At 35.7% G+C, this 22,452-nt stretch overlaps 1 protein-coding gene across 1 annotated transcript; it reads left to right on the top strand.

Annotated features, from left to right (window-relative positions):
• The first annotated feature begins 3,385 nt into the window (after positions 1 to 3,385).
• Positions 3,386 to 21,655, top strand: LOC103511043. Its single transcript, XM_008475757.2, has 3 exons — positions 3,386 to 3,567; positions 19,297 to 19,527; positions 21,201 to 21,655. The coding sequence occupies exons 1-3, from the start codon at positions 3,526 to 3,528 to the stop codon at positions 21,345 to 21,347; spliced, it is 420 nt and encodes a 139-aa protein (XP_008473979.1). The 5' UTR covers positions 3,386 to 3,525; the 3' UTR covers positions 21,348 to 21,655.
• Positions 21,656 to 22,452: the final 797 nt, after the last annotated feature.

Raw genomic sequence — 22,452 nt, 5'->3', positions numbered from 1 at the left:
ATATTAAAAAGACATATCCTAGGCTGATTTCAACCTCGGAAGAGATAGTTATTCTTACTCTTCATTGGTTGGTAAAAAGTAAAAATAAATTAAAATTGGTACCTAGGCAAAATTCGAATTAGTGGTACAAAATACAATAGAATAGAATATAACTGATGGTTTATATTGCTAGGATGAGAGGATGAGACTGAAAAGTCCCTTTACCATTATTGCGCACTTGGCGCAGTCTAGGTAGCTATTTAGACTGTCTCTTCTTGTCTGTCTACACTATAGGAATCACATACCTATTATGATTTTATTATCATTATTATCTAGGTATTTTTATTGCCAAATAACCAGAAAAAATAACTACAGAGTATGTTTTCTTTACATAAATAAATGGGGTGGACATCGTCGGAAAATTTTCTAAAAAATAATAATAATAAACCTGATCGAAGATCAAAAAAAAAAAAAATATCGACAAAGAATTAATAAATATCTAATATAATAAAAAACCTGATCGAAGATCAAAAAAAAAAAAAATATCGACAAAGAATTAATAAATATCTAATTCATACGAGACCACATCATACGCGTAACAGCTCTAATTCCTTTTTTTTTTACAATAAAGAAACAATTTTCAGGTCTTTGGTCTCAAATAAAATTAAGATTCACATAAGATGAGTGATGAAAATCACCAAGGCCATCCTGTTATCAGTGAAGAATCCACGAAATCAACTTTGCCATTTTAGTTGGTTGAAAAATTACCTTGGTTGGTTGAAAAATTACCTTGGTTAGTTGAAATATTACCTTACTTAGTTGAAATTCATATTAGGTAGTTTATTTATAATGCTAACTAAATTTTTGGTTCAAATATCTACATAGACATTAGTTGAAACAAGTGATTCTAATTTTAGGATTTAGTCACATGAAAAAAATACTGTGGGCTTTACAATATTAAAGTGTGTTCTTCTAAATTTAAACTCGACGATTTTTCTTTAAGTTTGTCTGTATGACTTCAGAATTGTTTGTTTGTTTGTTTGATCCACAATGAATATATATGTGGATAGAAAGTAGAAAGGTTGGTCCGATTTTGATGAAATTTGGCAAAACCTATTCAAGACATAAAGTTGATTTTCTCGTTAAAGCATGGTGCTGATCGGGACTTTGGGGGCCCTATTAGGGCTTTTTTTTATGGTTCTACTATTATTTGTAAGCAGTTTAATACACTACATATTCATTAGGGACAACATTAGAGTTTAAGGGACAACATAAATAATACCTGTTATCTTTAGCTATACATTGTACTCATAGTATGTATTTTATGTCAAATAAATTGTACAAATAAATTTCAAAATTACAAATTACAAAGGTCAATGTCCAACACCAGAGGTTATTGCCTGAGATTAACGCCCAGGAATCCAAGAATAAGAAATCTCTCATATGTGCGGTTAAAGTTTTCTCTAACCAGTTCGATTCCCGGTCTGGATTGAGATATTTGATGGACTCGGTTGATTTGGTACATATTTACTGAGTACCAAATTGGTATAGAGTGTACCTATCAAGTCATTCACAAAATGTCCAAATAGATGAGACCTTGATTAGGATGTTTGGTAAAAGGAGTTTACCTATAATATAAACAAGGGAGGTAATCTAGATTCTGTCCTATTATATCTGTGTAGTTGATCACTAAGATAGGTAAAAATATAATCTCATAAAATAAATAAGAATAAATATCTAAGCAGACTTAATAGCTTGTCAAATCACGAAGAACGAAAAAGAGACTCGATTTTACATAAGAAACATTAGAAGGAATGGAATCATTTCTGCGTTGGGCAATTACATAAAAGACATACGATTTATTTTGACAGTAATAAAGTTGCGACTATTAAGGAGTTGGTACATCATAAAAAAAAATGAAAATATTAGCAACATAAATATTGCAGAGAAGAATCATTTGTGTTGGAAACCAGTATTTTACCTCTCCAGGACCTGAGTAGACCCCCCGGTTGGAAATGTGGGTTTTGTCCACGCAAACTTGACCGTGTAATGTCTTTATTCATTGAATATTTGTTAACATTTGTCTCACACGTACCGCAAGGTGGTTAATACGGGGTTCACCTTTTTGAGAGAATTGTCAATCCCTCTTTGTAAAATGCCCATAAAAAAGAAACGCCATCTCAACCACCTCTGGTCAATGTTAACCATCTTTGGCTATGAAATATGATTATGACCCTTAATTGGTAACGGTTATAATGATTTGTTTTGAGAGCTAACTAGATCTGTAGCAAAATAGCAAATAGAATTTACGTATAGAATAGATTCTGGTCGAAGGTTTTTTTTGGGTGCGGCACCTGTTACCAAAGTTAGTTTACCTGAGATAAGGTTATCAATACCTAGACATGGAAAAATATTATCTATCACCCTGACATTATGCAATCCTGATAGAAAACTATTTGTTTTGGACGAATGACAAAAATGGAAAATATTAAAATAAAATCAATTAAATTAATAGGTAGATACATAAAAAGAAGATCTAATACTTGAGTCTACAATCTCATGATTAAGTGTTTGTCCTCTGAGAATTCTCGGAACACTCTTCGAGCATTCTCACAGAGGTTAATAAACACCATGAGGTTTGTAGACCCAAAGTTAGTTGATTCGAATTTGATCGGCTTAGTTCGGTGTCAAAATTTACCTTTGTAATACAGTAGTTAAACCGCTCACCTATCAGGTATATATGTATATATCAGTAGAAGGAAGTGGGATTGAATTTGAATCCCTACCAAAGCATAGGTGTTTGTCTACATAAAACCTTGTTTAGACTGCGGTGTCAAAGGACATATTCGAGCAGGATAAACATAAACAAGTTGTAGTCTAAGGAAAGGCCACTAAGGACTAAGGCATAGGTATTATATTTTAGTCTACACCTTTTTAGGGCGAATTAAAGTGAACTTCTGGTGCAAAGAAAACAAAAGAAAATCAAATCTGTTTTTCTTTGACATAGTCTCACAGATGAATTACGCCCGAAAGTTAGCATTGCGCCACGGAAGGTTAAAGTGAACTTCTGGTACTAATTGACGCCATAGGTATTATATTTTAGTCTACACCTTTTTAGGGCGAATTAAAGTGAACTTCTGGTGCAAAGAAAACAAAAGAAAATCAAATCTGTCTTTCTTTGACATAATCTCACAGATGAATTACGCCCGAAAGTCTTGGGTTTAGCATTGCGCCACGGAAGGTTAAAGTGAACTTCTGGTACTAATTGACGTGAAATTTTGGTGCGAATCGATTTGAAATTCCTCGATCCCGAATCTTCGGAGCTTTGGCCAGAGAAGGTACCGCCTCTTCGCCACTAGGTTCTGACAATTCTACAATGCCCCTTGGTTTGCATTGCCTCAGTATTCCTCTAATCCTCACGCTCGCGCTAGTCTAAGCAACCTAGCTCATCTTCCTCTACAAATCCAATTCAGTTTTCAATTTACAAGGTGACTCTGCTTGTCAGATGGTTTTAGTTCGAGACTCTTTCCGTTCGCCGTTTTAACTATGATTTTTTCTCCGAGTGCTGTGTTTGTTTGTGTTTTATCTGTAAGTATTTTTTTGTGATTAATTTCTGTGATATCCTTAATATCCTGACAACTACTGGTATCCTGTTTTACACGATATACTAGTCTCCCGGTGTCAAAAGCACGTAAGATTGTATACGTACTTTACCCAAGAAATTTTGAAATTTAAAGTTTGATGAAATTTAAAAGTTAAAAAATAGCAATCCTGTGATTGGTAGGATAGGTAGGTGCGCTTTTTAGCGGGTACATTCACGGTCATAATTTTTTAATTTTAGTATTCACAGAACAAAAGTTCTAGCATCACAAACTTTTGTGCTTTCTTATTTTTCCGTGGTAGATGGTTGGTGGAAATTTTCTGTCTTGTGTGTCACTTGTTGATAGTTAGTAGTTATTCCTTTGAGAGTAGGTATTTTAACGACGATTTTTCAGTTTGTTCGTATGTTTGTTTCATTATAACTCCAGAACGGTTTGTTCGATTTTAATGAAATTTGGCAAAAATGATCAACACATGAAGAAAATTTACTCATTAGATGAGATTTGGGGCTAGCGAGGACCTTTTGGGACCTGCGTGCAGGGAACCATTTTTAAGAAATTGATTGTTTTTGCCGTAACTCCGAAACGATTTTTCCGATTTTGATGAAATTTGTCAAAGATATGTAAAACACCTAATATGAAGAATCGGTAGTATTTGATCTTTTAGATTTTAAGATCGACCGCATCTATGGGAATGGGTACCTTATACCTAGCGGCCTTTTTTCAGAGTATTAAAGTTCATTGAACCAGTAGATCGTTATTGATATCATCTCATTTCTAATCTATTTTCATATTAATGACGAATGAGGAAAAAAACGTCAGTCATGTACTCGTACTTCAGCCGAGCCTACTTAGTTAGTTAGATCAGGATATACCTATTTGCACGTAATGCCAGGTCAGACTACTTGTTCCTAGAATACCTACTGAACTTTCAGATGGTTAAAAAGGAAATTCCCATTAGTTTGGTAAACCGTGTCCCCCTTCCTCTTCTTGAATTAGGTATTCCGTACTAGTTTTACAGCCCATAAAGTAAGTAATTAATAAACTAATGATTACCTATACTTGGGTCATTATGGAGTAAAATGAAACACTGAATTCGCTTGGATTTAAAAGACAAATCTTTAATAATATGCTTCTTAGTTTTTTAACGATCTGTTGATATTTTTAATTAAATACTGACTTACTGTGGAAGGTTGTAGGTACCTGTTTCAATAGAATATTGTAGGTACCTACTTCATTAGAAGACTTTACTGTAGGTCTAGGTACCTACTGCTTACTTTAATGAAGTATTTTCATAGGTAAAGGCAAAATGCCGTTTGAAGGATATTTATCGATGATATCTCTAGCGGTAGTGAGAATCTTGGTGCGGTGATTGTGGATTGCGGTATCACATATCAGGACTTTCAGTGGGACATAGAACATTATGTGCTAGGGGCACAGGTAGGGTTCCCTTGTGATTCCCGGATTGATTCCTTTATTGAGGCACTCTTCCCTTAATTTTATGTCAGGAAACTGTGGGACATGAAACATGGACCACTGAATGCTAGGGTTCCCTGGGTCCGCTCCTTTATTGAGGTACTCTTCCCTTTATTTTATGACAGGGAACTTTCAGTGGGACATGGAACATTATGTGCTAGGTTTGCCTGGAGTAAGACTTTGCGAATTTGGGATCCCTGACTCGGGGTTGGTACCTATATTTAGGTACTACTCCCATAATTTTATGTCAGGGGACTTCCGCTGGGACATGGAAGATTTGAAGACTATATACTAGAAACACAGCTAGGGTTCCTCCGAAGTTGGGATTTGCGGTCCCTGGGTTGGTTCCTTTAATTAAATGCTACTTATTCCTATAACTTTATGACAGGTCTTAAATGTAATCGCCAGTTTTAAAATGTTCTTCCCTTATAGATGTTTCGTAGAAGCTATAGATAGCATCCCAACTGAGGAAAGTTTGCGTTTGCGCTTTAAATTAAATGTTGTTTATTTAAAAATACCTACATAACTTCACGAACTTGCCAATAGCTCTCAAACAAGTAGGATTTCTACATTTTTCACTTCTTTATCTAAAAGGTTTCCCTCGTAACATAGCCAACCGCGATTGTCAAATCATGAAATCAATCTGTTGATTGGACAGACGATGATGGGCGTTCATACCATAGAAGGCTGGAGTCAATCATTTTACGAGATTTATTTACTTCTCTCGATCGGTAAGGTCAGTTTACTAGTTGAGAAGTGACTTCCTTTTTCTGTGAATGTCCAGCTGTGTCAGAGTATTTTATCCCAAAATCTTTGAGATTTCAGAGAGAAAAGAATAGATTAGAGGGAAATGTAGGTGACCCTGTATCACAGGAAAACAATCCAATAGTTTTAGGTGACGATTTCTAAGTAAATGCCAATTTCTAGGTCGATATTTTAGATCTTTGTCAAACTGAATTATAGGACGAACGACGAACGCAGGGAGCTTTTCCTATTAGGATTAATAGGAAATATTTTCTTTATCTACGATTGAAAGTGTTGGGTATCGAACACCGACCATTTAATCACCGACACAATCATATTAGATTTATTTCAATTTGGACTGCAGGTCAGGTCACTGATATAAGTCCAAAGTCTCATATACAATGGAATTCTAGGCTGGTACTGGAATGCTAAGCCATATCTAAAATCAATTGTTATACCTTGGATCAGCGGTTCATAAAGTTTCTACCAAAGACGAATCTTAAATTGGCATCGGATGGAGATAAAGTGTCCACGTCGTGTCGAGTAGAAATGATGAGTTGACTGTTTTGACGTCGCGATTATTATGATCGGTGACCCCATATTGGGTCGTGACCCAAGGGTTGTCTACCACTGACCTAAAGAACAACTGTGCCAAGTTTAATCATGTCTACACATTTTGCACGATTCTCCTATTAAGATTCCCCACTCCAGCGTCTACGAAGCATCCATGAAAACAAACACTAACTTGGTCATACACAAAACTCAAGACCGTCAAATAAATTTTAATTCAGAATGCCAAAGAACAATTCGTACAAAGTATATTAAATTTATTACTTTGACTGCTTGTGTCTTGTGTCACCTTGTTCTATACAAATGACAATAATTTTAAATCGGCTCTATTGCGAGGACATCACATTGTGATTTGTGTTATGCAGTGGATCGTATCTCCGTAAGGTATTCGAGAAATTCCACTTCGATCATCTCAAGTATAGTGGACCAACTAAAGCATTTGTTTAGGAGATGTTCGCATTCTTCTTAATTCTTCTTTTCTTGAAGACGATTGACGACGAAAGGGTGGCGCCAACTTAAAAAGAGGAAAAATAAAAGAAGTAAAAAACGATCTACTCAGGCGCTCATAAACTTAAAGTTTCCAACCATTTTCTGACATCTCATTATGTCTCATTTGAAGATATTGGGGCACTCCCTTTTTGTCTCATTTAGATAAAAAGGGGGCTATTCGGGGCCCCTTGGCACTCCCTTGATGTGTTTTGAGATCAAAGCGCGGGGCCCCCAAAAGCGCGGGGCCCGTGGCAGTCTGCCATTCTGCCTTATGGGTAATCCGGCCCTGAGGATAGGAGAAAGCCAGCCGTTCCGAGAACGAACATTATCCCATCAGGATAAAATCCGCCCTGGGCGGGAATCCAACCCGCAGCCTAGCGCTTACAAGGCAGACGCACTACCGACCAAGCTAACTAGGCTGGCGCTTTTTGAATCACATGCTTACTTGTTAATCAACGAGCTATTTTTTGACGAGTGCGCACCCAAAGGTCATCAGACTTCCCAGTTGAAGTGGACTGTACCTATGTAAACAGTCCCCGTAAAAGTACACAAGTACTTAGAGGGACATATAAGGAAAAGTCTGTAAAGGAGTCTGAATGTTAAAAATAAACTTATTATTATTCTTATTTATTTTGAAATAATAATAGAAATGATTAATCGGTGGATGTGCAAAAACACCAACTTTTAATGCATGACGAGAGAAGAGAGAAAAAAAAGCAGAAGTAGACATTTTTAGTGGATGTGCTAAAATTACTGGATATGCCAAGAGTGTATACCTGCCTAATTTTCTAATGCAGGAGCAGGATGGACGGAAGAAGAAGGAGGAGGAGGAGAAGAAGAAGAAGAAGGAGAAGAAGAAGAAGAAGAAGAAGAAGAGGAATAAGAAGAAGACATAGATGTTATGTATTTTTAGTGGATGTGCCAATGTTACGAAAGCTATAATAAAAGATGATTAGGAGAGAAAAATAGAAGTAGATAATTATATATTTGTAGAGGACGTGCCAGAAAAGCAAGTTTTCTTGTGCAGAACGGCAGGGGGGAGAGTAAAAGATACATTTTTTCAAGAACGTGACGACTGAAGACCCAAGTTCAAATACTGGTTCAGACATTTTGGCTCAAATTACGAAGCAGCCACATTAAATCTGATGACTACCGCCCGGGGCAAGTATTTAGATATTCATATTTGAACTGAGACTACGGGTAAATACAAAGAAAAACATAAAATGCGAGGGTAAAAACATAAAATTCGATGGTAAACACATAAAACGTACACTTGCTGTCTAGGTAACCGAGAATCAAAAATCGTAATGAATAGATTTTCCTTTGGAGAACATAATTAGCCTTATTTTATTGCCAAATTCTCAAATCCAATTAGAATGCATTTTTAGTTTTCAAATCGCAAGGTATGAAAATCGCCCTGAGGTGACCAAGGCCAAATAATTAATTATAATAGCATCTTGAATTACCTATCTAATTTGAGAATAAATGAGAGGCGAAAAGTGTGGAAGATTATTTTTTAATTTATTTCTTTATTTCATTCAAGTCTCATTCTTGCGGTTTTCAATCATATTATGACGATATGCGAGTAGGTATAATTAGTATGTTACAGGGACCTTTTAAATTTGTTCAATTTTTTCCTGATACCTAAAGGTAGGTATTTATTTATTTATTTATTTTTTTTTTTTAACAAGTATTTTTGTCTAATGACTTCCTTCAATTTCAAAAGAGCAACAGCTGTTTTTTGATAGGAGCTACAACTTCCAACAGACCAAACATTACTCGCTGTAGCCTCATGTAGATAATCCGAGGATCTGGCTGGAATTTTTGGAAAATTTACGATTTGGCTAAAAACCTAATTCAGCCTTAGTATCTACGAGTAGTCAAATGAAAACGCTAGCTTTCACATAACCAAAATCTTTAATGGATGTGCCCAAATTAGAACTTTACAGAATTATAGAAGAGATAATAGAAGCAAATATTTTTAGTGGATGTGCCAAAAGTACCCAATTTTCTGTTGCAGGATGAGAGGAAAGAGAAAAATAAAATATTTTTAGTGGATGTGTTAAACAAACTTTAGTAATATGGAAAAATTGTGTCACAAGATGACGTACCAACGATAAATTTAAATACAAAGAAAAACATAAAATGCGAGGGTAAAAACATAAAATTCGATGGTAAACACATAAAACGTACACTTGCTGTCTAGGTAACAGAGAATCAAAAATCGTAATGAATAGATTTTGGAGAACATAATTAGCCTTATTTTATTGCCAAATTCTCAAATCCAATTAGAATGCATTTTTAGTTTTCAAATCGCAAGGTATGAAAATCGCCCTGAGGTGACCAAGGCCAAATAATTAATTATAATAGCATCTTGAATTACCTATCTAATTTGAGAATAAATGAGAGGCGAAAAGTGTGGAAGATTATTTTTTAATTTATTTCTTTATTTCATTCAAGTCTCATTCTTGCGGTTTTCAATCATATTATGACGATATGCGAGTAGGTATAATTAGTATGTTACAGGGACCTTTTAAATTTGTTCAATTTTTTCCTGATACCTAAAGGTAGGTATTTATTTATTTATTTATTTTTTTTTTTTAACAAGTATTTTTGTCTAATGACTTCCTTCAATTTCAAAAGAGCAACAGCTGTTTTTTGATAGGAGCTACAACTTCCAACAGACCAAACATTACTCGCTGTAGCCTCATGTAGATAATCCGAGGATCTGGCTGGAATTTTTGGAAAATTTACGATTTGGCTAAAAACCTAATTCAGCCTTAGTATCTACGAGTAGTCAAATGAAAACGCTAGCTTTCACATAACCAAAATTTTTAGTGGATGTGCCCAAATTAGAACTTTACAGAATGATAGAAGAGATAATAGAAGCAAATATTTTTAGTGGATGTGCCAAAAGTACCCAATTTTCTGTTGTAGGATGAGAGGAAAGAGAAAAATAAATAATTATCGACCGAAAATATTTTTAGTGGATGTGTTAAACAAACTTTAGTAATATGGAAAAATTGTGTCACAAAATGATGTACCAACGATGAATCAAAAACAGATGTACAAATTGTAAAATTTATTGTAGAAATCCACCAACACATACGAAGATGGTGTGACGTTCCAATAATTATTCCAATCTGATTTATAGTTCCACCTTTACTTCAAGGCCGTTACGCAGAGAGTCTATGAAAAATTGGGTGTAATTATTCGCCACTGTAAATCAATACCTATTGTTGAATATTGATTGATTTCACAATTAAAAAAATAGTCAAGTAAAAAAATGGAAATAAAGTAAAGTACCCAAGTAAAATTAAAATTAATGGTTTCGTGATGAAAAGGCTGAATTTAGAGGTCTGCATTATAGCATATCCCAGAGTCAATACCTGAGATAAGGTTATCAATACCTAGACATGGAAAAATATTATCTATCACCCTGACATTATGCAATCCTGATAGAAAACTATTTGTATTGGACGAATGACAAAAATGGAAAATATTTAAATAAAATCAATTAAATTAATAGGTAGATACATAAAAAGAAGATCTAATACTCGAGTCTACAATCTCATGTTTAAGTGTTTGTTATCCTCTGAGAATTCTCGGAACAGTCTTCGAGCATTCTCACAGAGGTTAATAAACACCATGAGGTTTGTAGATCTAGAGGTAAGATCTATGAACCTACATGCACTCACATGTTTACATAGCCAGCTATCTATTAGCCGCAAGCTAGAGGAATATTTTTCTCTGATAAATTAGTACCAGTCAACACAACGAGAACTAGAAAAAGACTAGGTGAAATAGTTAGTTGTAATTAAAATACGGCAGTGAAAATTAAAATACAGGTTTTCTTCAGCTCTGGGAATCAAACCTGGACCATCTTCATGTCAGGAAGCGTGTGACCACGGGACCAACCCATTCATCTAGTGATTATCAATTATCACCAAAGAAGAACTAGAAAAAGACTAGGTGAAATAGTTAGTTGTAATTAAAATACGGCAGTGAAAATTAAAATACAGGTTTTCTTCAGCTCTGGGAGTCAAACCTGGACCATCTTCATGTCAGGAAGCGTGTGACCACGGGACCAACCCATTCATTTAGTGATTATCAATTATCACCAAAGCGCCTAGGACAGAAAAATACAAAATCAATTGAAAGAGCTCACAGAGTCATAAATTTATTGTTGTTGGCTTTCGTCCAAAATTTCCGCATTGCTTGTACAATCTGCACACCTCAATTTAGAGTCCCTGGAGTCGGTTTGTGAAAATCTAGTAACATTCTGGAAATTATTACAAGATAAAACCTACGTACAAGTACATAGCTCAGTGCTCATCACGTTAAACTTGAAACTTGCTCGCAGAAGTTCCGATGTTAATTTCAGGCTGATTTGTAGTTTTATACAGAAAATTCCCTTTACCCAGCAAAAACTTTGGGCGTTGCGGATTGCTAAAAACAGGGACGAAAAGATTTTTAGTCCTACTACTTAGCGCGTCGTTTGAAATGGCTTTGTCAGATCGTACAAAACTGTCGGCACAAAACTTTTGTCATCGGAAATCTGATCCAATCTGTTGTGAAAATCTAGTAACATTCTGGAAATTATTACAAGATAAAACCTACGTACAAGTACATAGCTCAGTGCTCATCACGTTAAACTTGCTCGCAGAAGTTCCGATGTTGATTTCAGGCTGATTTGTAGTTTTTATACAGAAAATTCCCTTTACCCAGCAAAAACTTTGGGCGTTGCGGATTGCTAAAAACAGGAACGAAAAGATTTTTAGTCCTACTACTTAGCGCGTCGTTTGAAATGGCTTTGTCAGATCGTACGAAACTGTCGGCACAAAAATTTTGTCATCGGAAATCTGATCCAACGTAACAGCGCCGTAAAACGTTTCTTGTCCACTTTGACATTTTTCATTGCCTTGAGTATACCTGTTATTTTTCTACCTAATATCCTGAGTATACCTCTTATGAAAAATCCCACGTTGACATTATTGAATTTCACGGGACAATCTCAGGCTTAAATCGTAATCCTCAGATTGTAGACCGCTGCAAAGATTACTAGATTGAGAACACACAACCTGCAATCTGCACGTGTGTTGCTAAACTTATCGATGATATCTCTAGCGGTAGTGAGAATCTTGGTGCGGTGATTGTGGATTGCGGTATCACATATCAGGACTTTCAGTGGGACATGGAACATTATGTGCTAGGGGCACAGGTAGGGTTCCCTTATGGTTCCCGGGTGTCTGTACCTAATCGAAAATAAACACTCGAAGAAAGCTATCTTGAGAGTCACGAATATACATATACTTAGTAAGGAAAGTAATAAAAAGTAAAGCTGGTATCTCCACTAATTTTCTCAATGGTAGAGCAAAGTCACGCGAATCGTGTGTGATGTTCACATCTTTGGTTCAAAATATTGTTTTTAAACCAACAATAATAAACATTTTAAAACTACATAATGCAACCTGATCATGTTGAATAATTTAGCGAATAATGAAGACAGGTTTATTTCTTTAGATAAATAACAAAACAAAGGTGTGCCAGACGATGAGCCAAGAATCCACCTCGATTTCAAATGAATATTAGAAGAAAAGAATTTTATTGTTTGTTTTCAATTTTATTTCTTTTTAGGTAGGTGGGATGTATACCTATATTATTTATATTTCAACAAGTTTCCATTTATTATACTTTCAGACGATATTATCAATATTTAAATAATAATCGTATACCCGATTAGTAAGAACTAATGCTGATTGCTCAAGTCATAGATAGTGATAGTGTTTTCAAACAGATAGTTTAGTACTTATTTTCAAGGATGAGTTACATTTGGGAGAAGAATTGTCATCACATTAAGACAGAAAGTTGTTGTTTTCAGTTGGTATTTTTATTATATTAAGCAATTAGCATTACTCTATGGCAAAGTTATTCATTTGAAAATTTTCCGAGGATACATTCCAAGAATTTTTAGATCTAATTTTTGATATCTCAAGATGCTCAAGGTCTTTTTTAATTACCTGGATCCAGTTTGCTTACCAGTCAGAATATTACTTTATGAGAAGCAAAGGATTGAAGGCAGTCCAAGAATGTATAATACTCGTATGAATGTCCTGAATCCAAATTTCAAGCCTAACCCTAAGAACATTGTTTGTTCCCGACAAGCTAGGTCAACCTCCCATATTTGTAGATATAGCTAACATCACATCAGATGTAAAATAAAGAGGAACGAGAATAATACTAATGCTCTACTCACTAGTGATCTATTGCTAGTGCTAATACTATTGATAATGACTCAGAGTGAGCAATAATGTTATAGTAATATAGTGTTAGTGTTGGTAATAATGTTATACTAATAATGACTATGATGATAAAATATTCTTCTTCTCTATAATCTCATCACCAAGTTGAAGTAGTTTAGCTTTAGTACATGTGTACGTTCAGTTGTATGTTGTACAGATGAGTATCTGCAGAATATATCTTCTTTTTTAACCTTGATCAATGTTAGCCTCTTCAGACAGTCATATCACATAACTTTGGTTATGCTAGGTACTTGGTATACTGGTATAGTGGATCAACACACAACCTTCGCTTGAGCTCGTCCTAATCTATTGCCATCTCTTCAATTTTCTGTCTCTTTCTCTCTTGAGCAAATCTTGGTATATTGATGATACGGGCTGAGATTTCGAAACTTTGGCACTTGGTAGGTGTAGGTCAGACTGTCTGTTAATTCGGACTGTTTCATGTTGAAATACATTCTGAATCCGTTCAAAGCATAACTGTCATTTCCTACTCAGACCATGCGTTTAAAGATTCACCTCTAATCTCTGCTTGTAATCCTCGTACCAGGGGGATTAGAGAGGTTACTTAAGTATCTGCATTTTTTCCATTTGACGTCACCAAGAAGCAAAGTTGTCTCTGAAATCGAAATCTAAAAATACCTATGAATCTCAAAATACTCTTTGGACAAGGGGACAGTTTCCATTTTGTAAAGTGTTGAAACTGAATTTTATTTGGCTTGTCCTTTTTAATGACTAAGTATTGTAAGATTAAGTAGGGGCAGGATTTCCCGAAGACAAACAAGTTCTAGTGGGAGGACAATAATACCAAAACTGTCAAGTCCGGTTCAATTTGGCGCTAACTATTGAAAAATGTTGTTGCAGAAAATACATTATTCTTTGTCACTTTGTATACGAGTAGGCACGGGCTCGATGTCTCGGCTTTTTGTTTTTTGTTTTTTTTTTTTTGTTTTTTTTTGTTATAAGAGGTTTGACAGAGGGAACTGTAACTAAGGTATTATCGTCCCGAAATCGAAGACAGAAGGAAGACAGGATAGGAGAAAGCCAGCCGTTCCGAGAACGAACATTATCCCATCAGGATAAAATCCGCCCTGGGCGGGAATCGAACCCGCAGCCTAGCGCTTACAAGGCAGACGCACTACAGACCAAGCTAACTAGGCTTTTTGGATTTGGTTTGGATTTTGGATTTGGATTTGGATACATATTTGGATAACCAAATATGTAAATGGAATCATATGAAACGCGACGCAAACCTTTTGTGGTTCCATCCAGGCCTGACATTTTCGGGCTAAGGAAAATTTATTTTAACCATTTGCTGTATCAGCCTGTTTTGTATTCTGGTTGCACCAAAGGACCAAGGCTAAGGGTAGACCAGAACTTTGTCAGTATGGGGTGCCCAAATTGGTAGTACAACTGTCAGAATGAAACTGGAGCAGATGGGTATCTCACATCACAATATTTCCGTTTCAGTAAGTAGGACCACGATATAGAAAATCTGGATGACCCTGATAGGTCTTCTAAAGGCACTGGACGCTCTTGCGTATGCCTACCATATCAGAGGTTTTTCCTGTGAGTCGACCGATTGGAAATAGAATTCAAATGTATTCTGTCAGTACAGTCGCTGTTTCAGTAAGTAGGACCACGATATAGAAAATCTGGATGACCCTGATAGGTCTTCTAAAGGCACTGGACGCTCTTGCGTATGCCTACCCTATCAGAGGTTTTTCCTGTGAGTCGACCGATTGGAAATAGAATTCAAATGTATTCTGTCAGTACAGTCGCCATTGTCAGCTTGTCAGCTATAAGTCAACTATATGGAGTCCCAGTCCTATTGTACATATTCTAATAATCTTCATTTCCATTTACCTGGGATTCTTCAACTAGATAACTAGAACATGAGTAAGATTTACGTAAGAGCAGATCTTTTTACGTTGAACTTCATATTTTTTTTCTTTCAACTCGAGCCAACTGCAGATTAGTTTAGCAAAAGACCAATCATCCGGATGAAAGATGAATCGAAACTGACTAAAGGTCATGTTAACAGTTTTATAATCAGGCAAAGTTAAGGTAGACTGATTTCCACGTTTCCATCTTACGTGTATTGGTGCATATTACATATTCATGAGCCCGAGACACTTGCTGCAACCAAAGTAATCCTGACTAATCTATAAAGCTAAATGAGGGCCAAACCGCAAAAACAGTTTTATAATCAGGCAAAGTTAAGGTAGACTGATTTCCACGTTTCCATCTTACGTGTATTGGTGCATATTACATATTCATGAGCTCGAGACACTTGCTGCAACCAAAGTAATCCTGACTAATCTATAAAGCTAAATGAGGGCCAAACCGCAAGATAGAATTGCTTTAATGTAGAAGAAGTCCTCGAAATAAAAACTAGATTAATATTTCCAATTCATAATTCATAACAGCCAGTTTACGAAATGTCCAATTTTTCAGTGAGGAATCCCATGAACAAGATGATGCAATTTGACAGTAAAAAATGTTCTAGATTAAAAGTTTCAGGTGAATAAGTTATAAGGCTGGGAAGGAAAACAACTTATGACTTTATTATCTACATTATTCTTATTAGGTAGGTATTTAATTTTTTTCTTATTAGGTAGGTATTTATCCTGCCTCGGTAGCGTAGTGGTCAAGACGCTCGCCTGGTAAGCAGGAGGGCGTGGGTTCGATCCCAGCCGAGGTAAATCTCTACGGAAAATTAAGTAGATTTCTAAACACCCCCCCCATAAACAGCAAATATTCGTAGTTCTGTGCAAAACTAGAACTTCTGACAAATTGCACAGATTGGGAATCGTTTTTTTTTTATTTTTGGCACTGTATTTTTTGAAAATCCCTCAGAAACTCGGACTACCAGGAACATCAATAACAATACCCGTTTCCCATACATAAAGTATTGGGAACAAGTTTTATTCACAAACTGCTACCACTTTTTATAAATTCAAGTTTGCATGAAACCATTAAACCAAAGTTGGTAGGTACCAAGCTATTATTCCCAGTGTGTGTCGATTAACTTGAACTTTGGTATTGTTGTGGCCTATGGCCAACCATATTTTTGGTAACCTGGTAAACATTGTTCGGGTTTAACCTTCAGATAATTACTTGTGCTTACATCCTCTAAAACTCTAAATAAACACAATGATAGTTATCTATCTCTTCTAAAATATGATGTTTTAAGAAGAGATTAAGGCTGTTTTACATAAATCGCGTAAGTACAGGAGTAGGTAGGTTTTATTTTTAACTTTTTTTTCTCTTGGTTTTAGTTCAGAGAATTTGATTTACAGATTAAATCTAAAGGTATCTCACATATTTTTCTCCTTGGTATTTTTCCCACTTAAATCAATAAATACATAGTGAGCGAGTATAATATTCAAAGAAAACCCTACCAAATTATCTAAGCCTTGGCCTATGTCTGTACCTATTTTTCCCACTTAAATCAATAAATACATAGTGAGCGAGTATAATATTCAAAGAAAACCCTACCAAATTATCTAAGCCTTGGCCTATCTCTGAAGATTCAATGAACGTGCTTATTTATTTAAATCCTGAGCGTGTAGAGGTCAAACAAATACGGTTCAACTAGCACATGAAGAATATGTAGGAAATAAAATATAATGACGGTCTTGGGCGAATTTTAGCAGGATTATACTTCGAGGTGGTGTTTTATGCTACCAGTTTAGCCGTGCTTTGTTTCGAGAATAGGTAATAAAGGTAGCTTATACTTACTGTTGATTAGGAAAATAAGAACAAATTAATATTTCAACGGGTTGTTTTCTTTAATTAGACTTGCTTTATCATGGATTTTCTGAGACCCAAGAAGAGTTATTTTCTAGTGCTCTCTTGTTGTCTCGTCACTTAAATGGGAAGTATTTTGTCTCTCATCGCCCATCTGATGAGAGATGAGAGGCATACTACAAGATGGGTATGCTACGACACAGACCACAAGCTACTATAGCAGTTGTTTCATTGAAATACTCTTTGGACAAGGGGACAGTTTCCATTTTGTAAAGTGTTGAAACTGAATTTTATTTGGCTTGTCCTTTTTAATGACTAAGTAGGTATTGTAAGATTAAGTAGGGGCAGGATTTCCCGAAGACAAACAAGTTCTAGTGGGAGGACAATAATACCAAAACTGTCAAGTCCGGTTCAATTTGGCGCTAACTATTGAAAAATCTTGTTGCAGAAAATACATTATTCTTTGTCACTTTGTATAGGCACGGGCTCGATGTCTCAGCTTTTTGATTATTATTTTTTTTTTTATATATATATATACCTATATAGGAGGTTTGACAGAGGGAACTGTAACTGCTAAGGTATTATCGTCCCGAAATCGAAGACAGAAGGAAGACAGGATAGGGGGTATTTAAAATTCTGAAGTTCAATGTCCAATGGTCATCTAATCATCTTGACCTGAGTGGTGTAGGTGCTTAACAATAAGTATTCCTAGTAGGTGTAAGTATTCTTATAGGTGGCAGAGATCTTTTATTATTACGTATTTTATAAGTATGTATTTTATTTTTGTAATAAAAAAAATTGGGATGCAGCCACATTCTAATATGATCCGCCATTTTCTTATTTTCCTTCTTCTTCTTCTTCGTTCTTCTTCTTCTTCCTCCTCCTCCTTTTCCTCCTCCTCTTCTTTCCAATAGTCTCTGAATATAAATTCGTCACTTCGTACGTAGGTAGGTATATTGATGACAAAGAGTTCTCCGGCTAAAATTCTCTCAGCATTGTCCTTTGTACTCGGGACTCGATAGGAATAGGTATGTAAAATAGGTATGTAATTATGTAGAATCTACACATCTACAGAAATACCTTGTGATTTATGGGATTTGCTGGAATCGAGCTGATATTTCGAGCTTACACAGCGGAATGATGTTTTATTGATATCTGAACATATTATTTCCATTTTAGGCGTTATTGCCGTCGGCTACCTACATGTTGCTTAAGAATTTGGACGCAAAATTAAGCAATTTAAAGTGAATTTGTTTTCCTCGTTTATTATTTTTTACCGAATAACAAGATGTACAAGATACCGATTGACGAATGTGACTAAATTTGTGGTTTGAACTTTTTGTCTGCAAAAACACCGTCGCTGAAATCTGATAAATTACGAGGATTAGCAGACCTAGTTGAGTCATAGGATGATTGAACTTACTTTTTTTTTTGCTGAATTTCAATAATAAAATTGTACTTTCAATAATAAATCCTAAAAAAAACTTCCTCTTAAAAAACATGTATCTATTCTCGGAACCTGGTTGAATGGTCGGCTTAGATCCGTAGGTACCTACCTACTCGTATATTATAATTATGGTTTAAATTATATGTACGACTGTTTGCTGAAAGCTAAGCCAATGAGGTGAACGTCCGAGGTATTTGCTCTATGTGGTCATCTGGTCATAGGTTATAAATATTAGTCTCCATTTGAGATTCGACCACCATAATCGAGCGTGGATTTGACCTGCCGCCCATATGGAGAGCAACTTATAGCAAGACTGAAAGACCACTAAATCATTAATCTTGGTCCTAGAGAGGCTTTTTGGATACCGTCATTTATCATAGATACCTTGTCATCATACCTGCTATGTACAGGTACACAATACAAACAGGGTGTTCATTTGTTCAACCTAAAAGTACAGCACAAGAAATTAACAGGAAATAAATCAGTTTTTTTACCCCATAAAAGTCCGCAGTACACTTAAAAAGTCTTCAGGACCCGAAAAGTGTACTTGGGACTTTTATAGGGTTAATTTCCTATGGGACGCTTTTGGGTTGAACACCCTGTATAGTTTATCTATTAGCCACCTATAAGTACATAATTAACTGCCTCAGCAGTGTACTGGTCAAGACGCTCGCCTGGTAATCAGGAGAGCATGGATTCAATCCCAGCCGAGGTATGGAATTTTATCCTCAACATTGTTTCCGGTTTTGACCACAATCACAGCAGTAGGCTACTGCTGAAGTAAAGCGACTTTTCCGTCATATTCGCGCATAATAAAAGCACAATTATGACATCTGTTGTTCAATCTTTCTTTCTTTTTTCTTTGCTCTCCGTCAGCGCTTCTCAAAGTTGTCTTAACCGTGGCACACTTCTCAAGACTCCAATCTTTTCCTTTTTCCAGATTATCTCATTCCTGCCATGTCTCCTCAGTATTATGGTCCCCACTGGGAAGCTGACCCCCATCACCCCCGCTAGACCTACTGCCAGATCTCTGCCACTCCAGCCTTACAGGCCACCTGCCCCAGTAGTCGAATATTCTGCTGACAGCACTGAACCACCTCCATTGGATCCATCCTATGTACCCGTCACCTACAAGTATCTGCACTACTTGATCCCTAAAGCTATTGTATACGTAAGTAACCTAATTCATTCTAAATCACATTCTGTTGGTTTTAACGTTGTTTTTTGTGTATCTACATGACAAAAATGTTGGAAAAAAGTTCTAAAATTATGTTCTATTTTTTATCATTATTATTATCTATTTATTTTTTGTTTCATAACATAACATTTTATCCTGTTATCATACTATGTCTCGGGTTGATTGGTACCTAACGAAATATTCATTGTGCCAAATTTCAATCCATCAGTCCGGTAAAAGTAAATCCAAAAAATTCCTAATTGATTACAACATTTGACCCGAACCTACAAACTGACAGCTCAAGTTACCTAAGTACGTGTATGGGTGTAAGAGGAAAAAAGTAATTTAAAGCCAAAAACTGAGGTTTGAGACATTCTCTTCCAGCCCCTTCTTTTGGTTTCCTTAACTTTTTTTTTATGGATTGATCGATTCCAAATCTCAATCACCGCTATGTTGGGCAGATAAAATCTTTGTATCTCTCCAGTTATTTGTATCTGTTTTACTACATACTGTGTGCTCTCAACTACTATTCCACCTTTAGCAATTAGTTGCCATCAATCTCCCTTTGAATAAATGGAAATAACATTAGGTACCGTTCCTATGGGATCATGGTTCGATTTGATAACGCAAAGTCGTACGACGTTTTAGGATTAGAAATACACAAGGAAAGGAACTGGGTACGACTAACGAGAAATTATAATGTAGATGTAAATGCAGTTTCTTTGTGTTATTAACTCATCTTCGATTGAAGGTTTTATTTTTTACATCAATGATCTTTTTTTCTTCTCGTTACAAGATAAGATTCAATGAACGTGCTTATGTTAGGTGGTAGAAAACGCCTCCGGCGTTAACCTCGCCTAGTGGTTACCTTCCACTCAAGAGTCTATTATTATTATTATTATTATTAAATTTTAGAAGACTTAAATGAAACTTGAGATCCCCAAAGAAAGTACGATGTCTTTTTATAATAATTATTACCTCTTATAAACTTGATTTCAATAGCTGTATACCTAATATACTCGTAAATATACTTTTACACTTAATTATATTGAACTCGATGCTTCATATCGATATAGATTTCGATATAAAGCAAAAGATGACCGTATTTACACGGATCAAAGAATTTTCAAAATAGTTCTTGAAGTAGCTTTAACACTAACCTCTAACCTAACCCATAATACAACGTAAAGTAGCTGGAATGGAACAAAAATCAAAGGATTTTAGTTCAACGTAAAAACTAAGTGTGGACGTACTTCAGGCAATGTCAATCAGTGTGGACGCTGCCTTACACTTGACTCTTTTTCCGTCATGGCATTATGGCATATAAACTATGGAAGATTCCTACATAATGTATAGATGATTCCTACTTGAAGATGAGGAAACTTCCCATACTTCCGTTCACCATCATCTTCCGAAATGTTTACCTACCATGCTGGCACCAGTTGCTATGTGCATTTATATGTCATAGCTACTCATTTTCCTCACGAGGCTGAGTGGGCCCCGTAACAGCCAGTTCAGTTACGTTTAATCAATCATTTGCATGATACGCAATTTCGTTGACCCCGCCGGGAATTCGAACCCGGGTCTCCCGCGTGCAAGGCGAGCGCAGTGACCACTACGCCATGGGAGCTGACAGAAATTAATTATGAAATGATCCTTTGTTTCAGGTGCCCGCCAAAATCAAATACCCAGATGTGAACGGTATCAACAAATATGATTACTACAACATAAAGTACAACAATGCCTACCCCCAGAAATACAACGAGTATTACAAGAAACCCTACTTCAACAGTCCATTCCACAAAAAGTATTAAATGGAGGCCTGCTTCGTTAGCCCCATTTTATAAAAAAAACATTCGAACTGAATTCTAAGTCACGAAAGTCAGAAAAAATCAATGGTACTTTGCAAGGTCCATTAGTACCTTGAGATATTGAAAATGAGTCTTGGATGAAGACAGAGTGGTAGGCTAAACGTCAAGAAACATCCAACTTCTAGGATAAGATTATGTAAAATGTGTTTCGGCCTTCGACCAACATACAGCCGGTCTTTCACATTTGATACCTGAAATTATTTCAAAGTTCAAATAAATTTTATTGTACCCTTTTTGATTTATTGTACGTAGGTACTTCACACTGCAGTCAAACTTGGGTACTTATCAACTAATTTCTTGCACTAGCCTGCCATCTGTTAACTTGGCTGCTTTTCAGGGATCAGAGTAATCTGCTCATGTAATCAGACAAATCAGATTACTTTTGTCCAGCCAGTCAGTCAATTTGGGAACTGGTACATCATCCTGGAATTTGAGTAATAATTGACAAGAACAAGCCAGATAATAATTTGTAGTACAATAAACAATAGACCTCATAATGAACTGAAGAATTTAGTTAGAAAACTTGCCTAATCCCAATAAGGCCTCAAAAACTAATCAGCTTTTCTGTGCTGAAATTTTCTTCTGTGCTGAACATATGTATACTGTTATCAGGTTATCACCAAACAAAGAAACAGAGAGAAAATTTTAATGCATTGTTCAGTAGAAAATTCCATTTAGTTTAAGTAATAATCAAAACTATTCGGGCTTTCTCATAGGTATTGATCAATTTTACCTTTTCTTCAATGAATTTAAAGCTGAGGAAAAAATATCACAACTTTCAATCCTTGACACATTGAATTCTTTAAAAAAGTAATGAAGTAGAAAAAGTTATCATTTCCCTCACTAATAGTAAGTAATTAAAATCAGTGTCACTTAAATGGGTAAATATTTGTTCCATTCAATTGAATATTTTCTTTCATAGGTAGGTAATATCTGTTACCGTTAGAGTAATATACAATCGAAGTAGGTACCTACCTATTAGGTTATAGGTGTTTATTTTCAATGCCAATAGGTAGGTACTATTTCACACTGTTCTCTACAGTCTATT

This window comes from Diaphorina citri, unplaced genomic scaffold (genome assembly GCF_000475195.1).
Source record: "Diaphorina citri unplaced genomic scaffold, Diaci psyllid genome assembly version 1.1 scaffold668, whole genome shotgun sequence".
NCBI lineage: Eukaryota > Metazoa > Arthropoda > Insecta > Hemiptera > Psyllidae > Diaphorina > Diaphorina citri.
This window is presented reverse-complemented; position numbering and strand designations above follow the sequence as displayed.

What these genes read in the sequence shown, in the direction of transcription:
- LOC103511043 (XM_008475757.2), top strand. Translation starts at nt 3,526, where the DNA reads ATGATTTTTTCTCCGAGTGCTGTGTTTGTTTGTGTTTTATCT. An exon ending in TGTTTGTTTGTGTTTTATCT is followed by an intron (nt 3,568 to 19,296) that starts GTAAGTATTTTT and finishes TCCTTTTTCCAG; the next exon opens with ATTATCTCATTCCTGCCATG. An exon ending in TCCCTAAAGCTATTGTATAC is followed by an intron (nt 19,528 to 21,200) that starts GTAAGTAACCTA and finishes CCTTTGTTTCAG; the next exon opens with GTGCCCGCCAAAATCAAATA.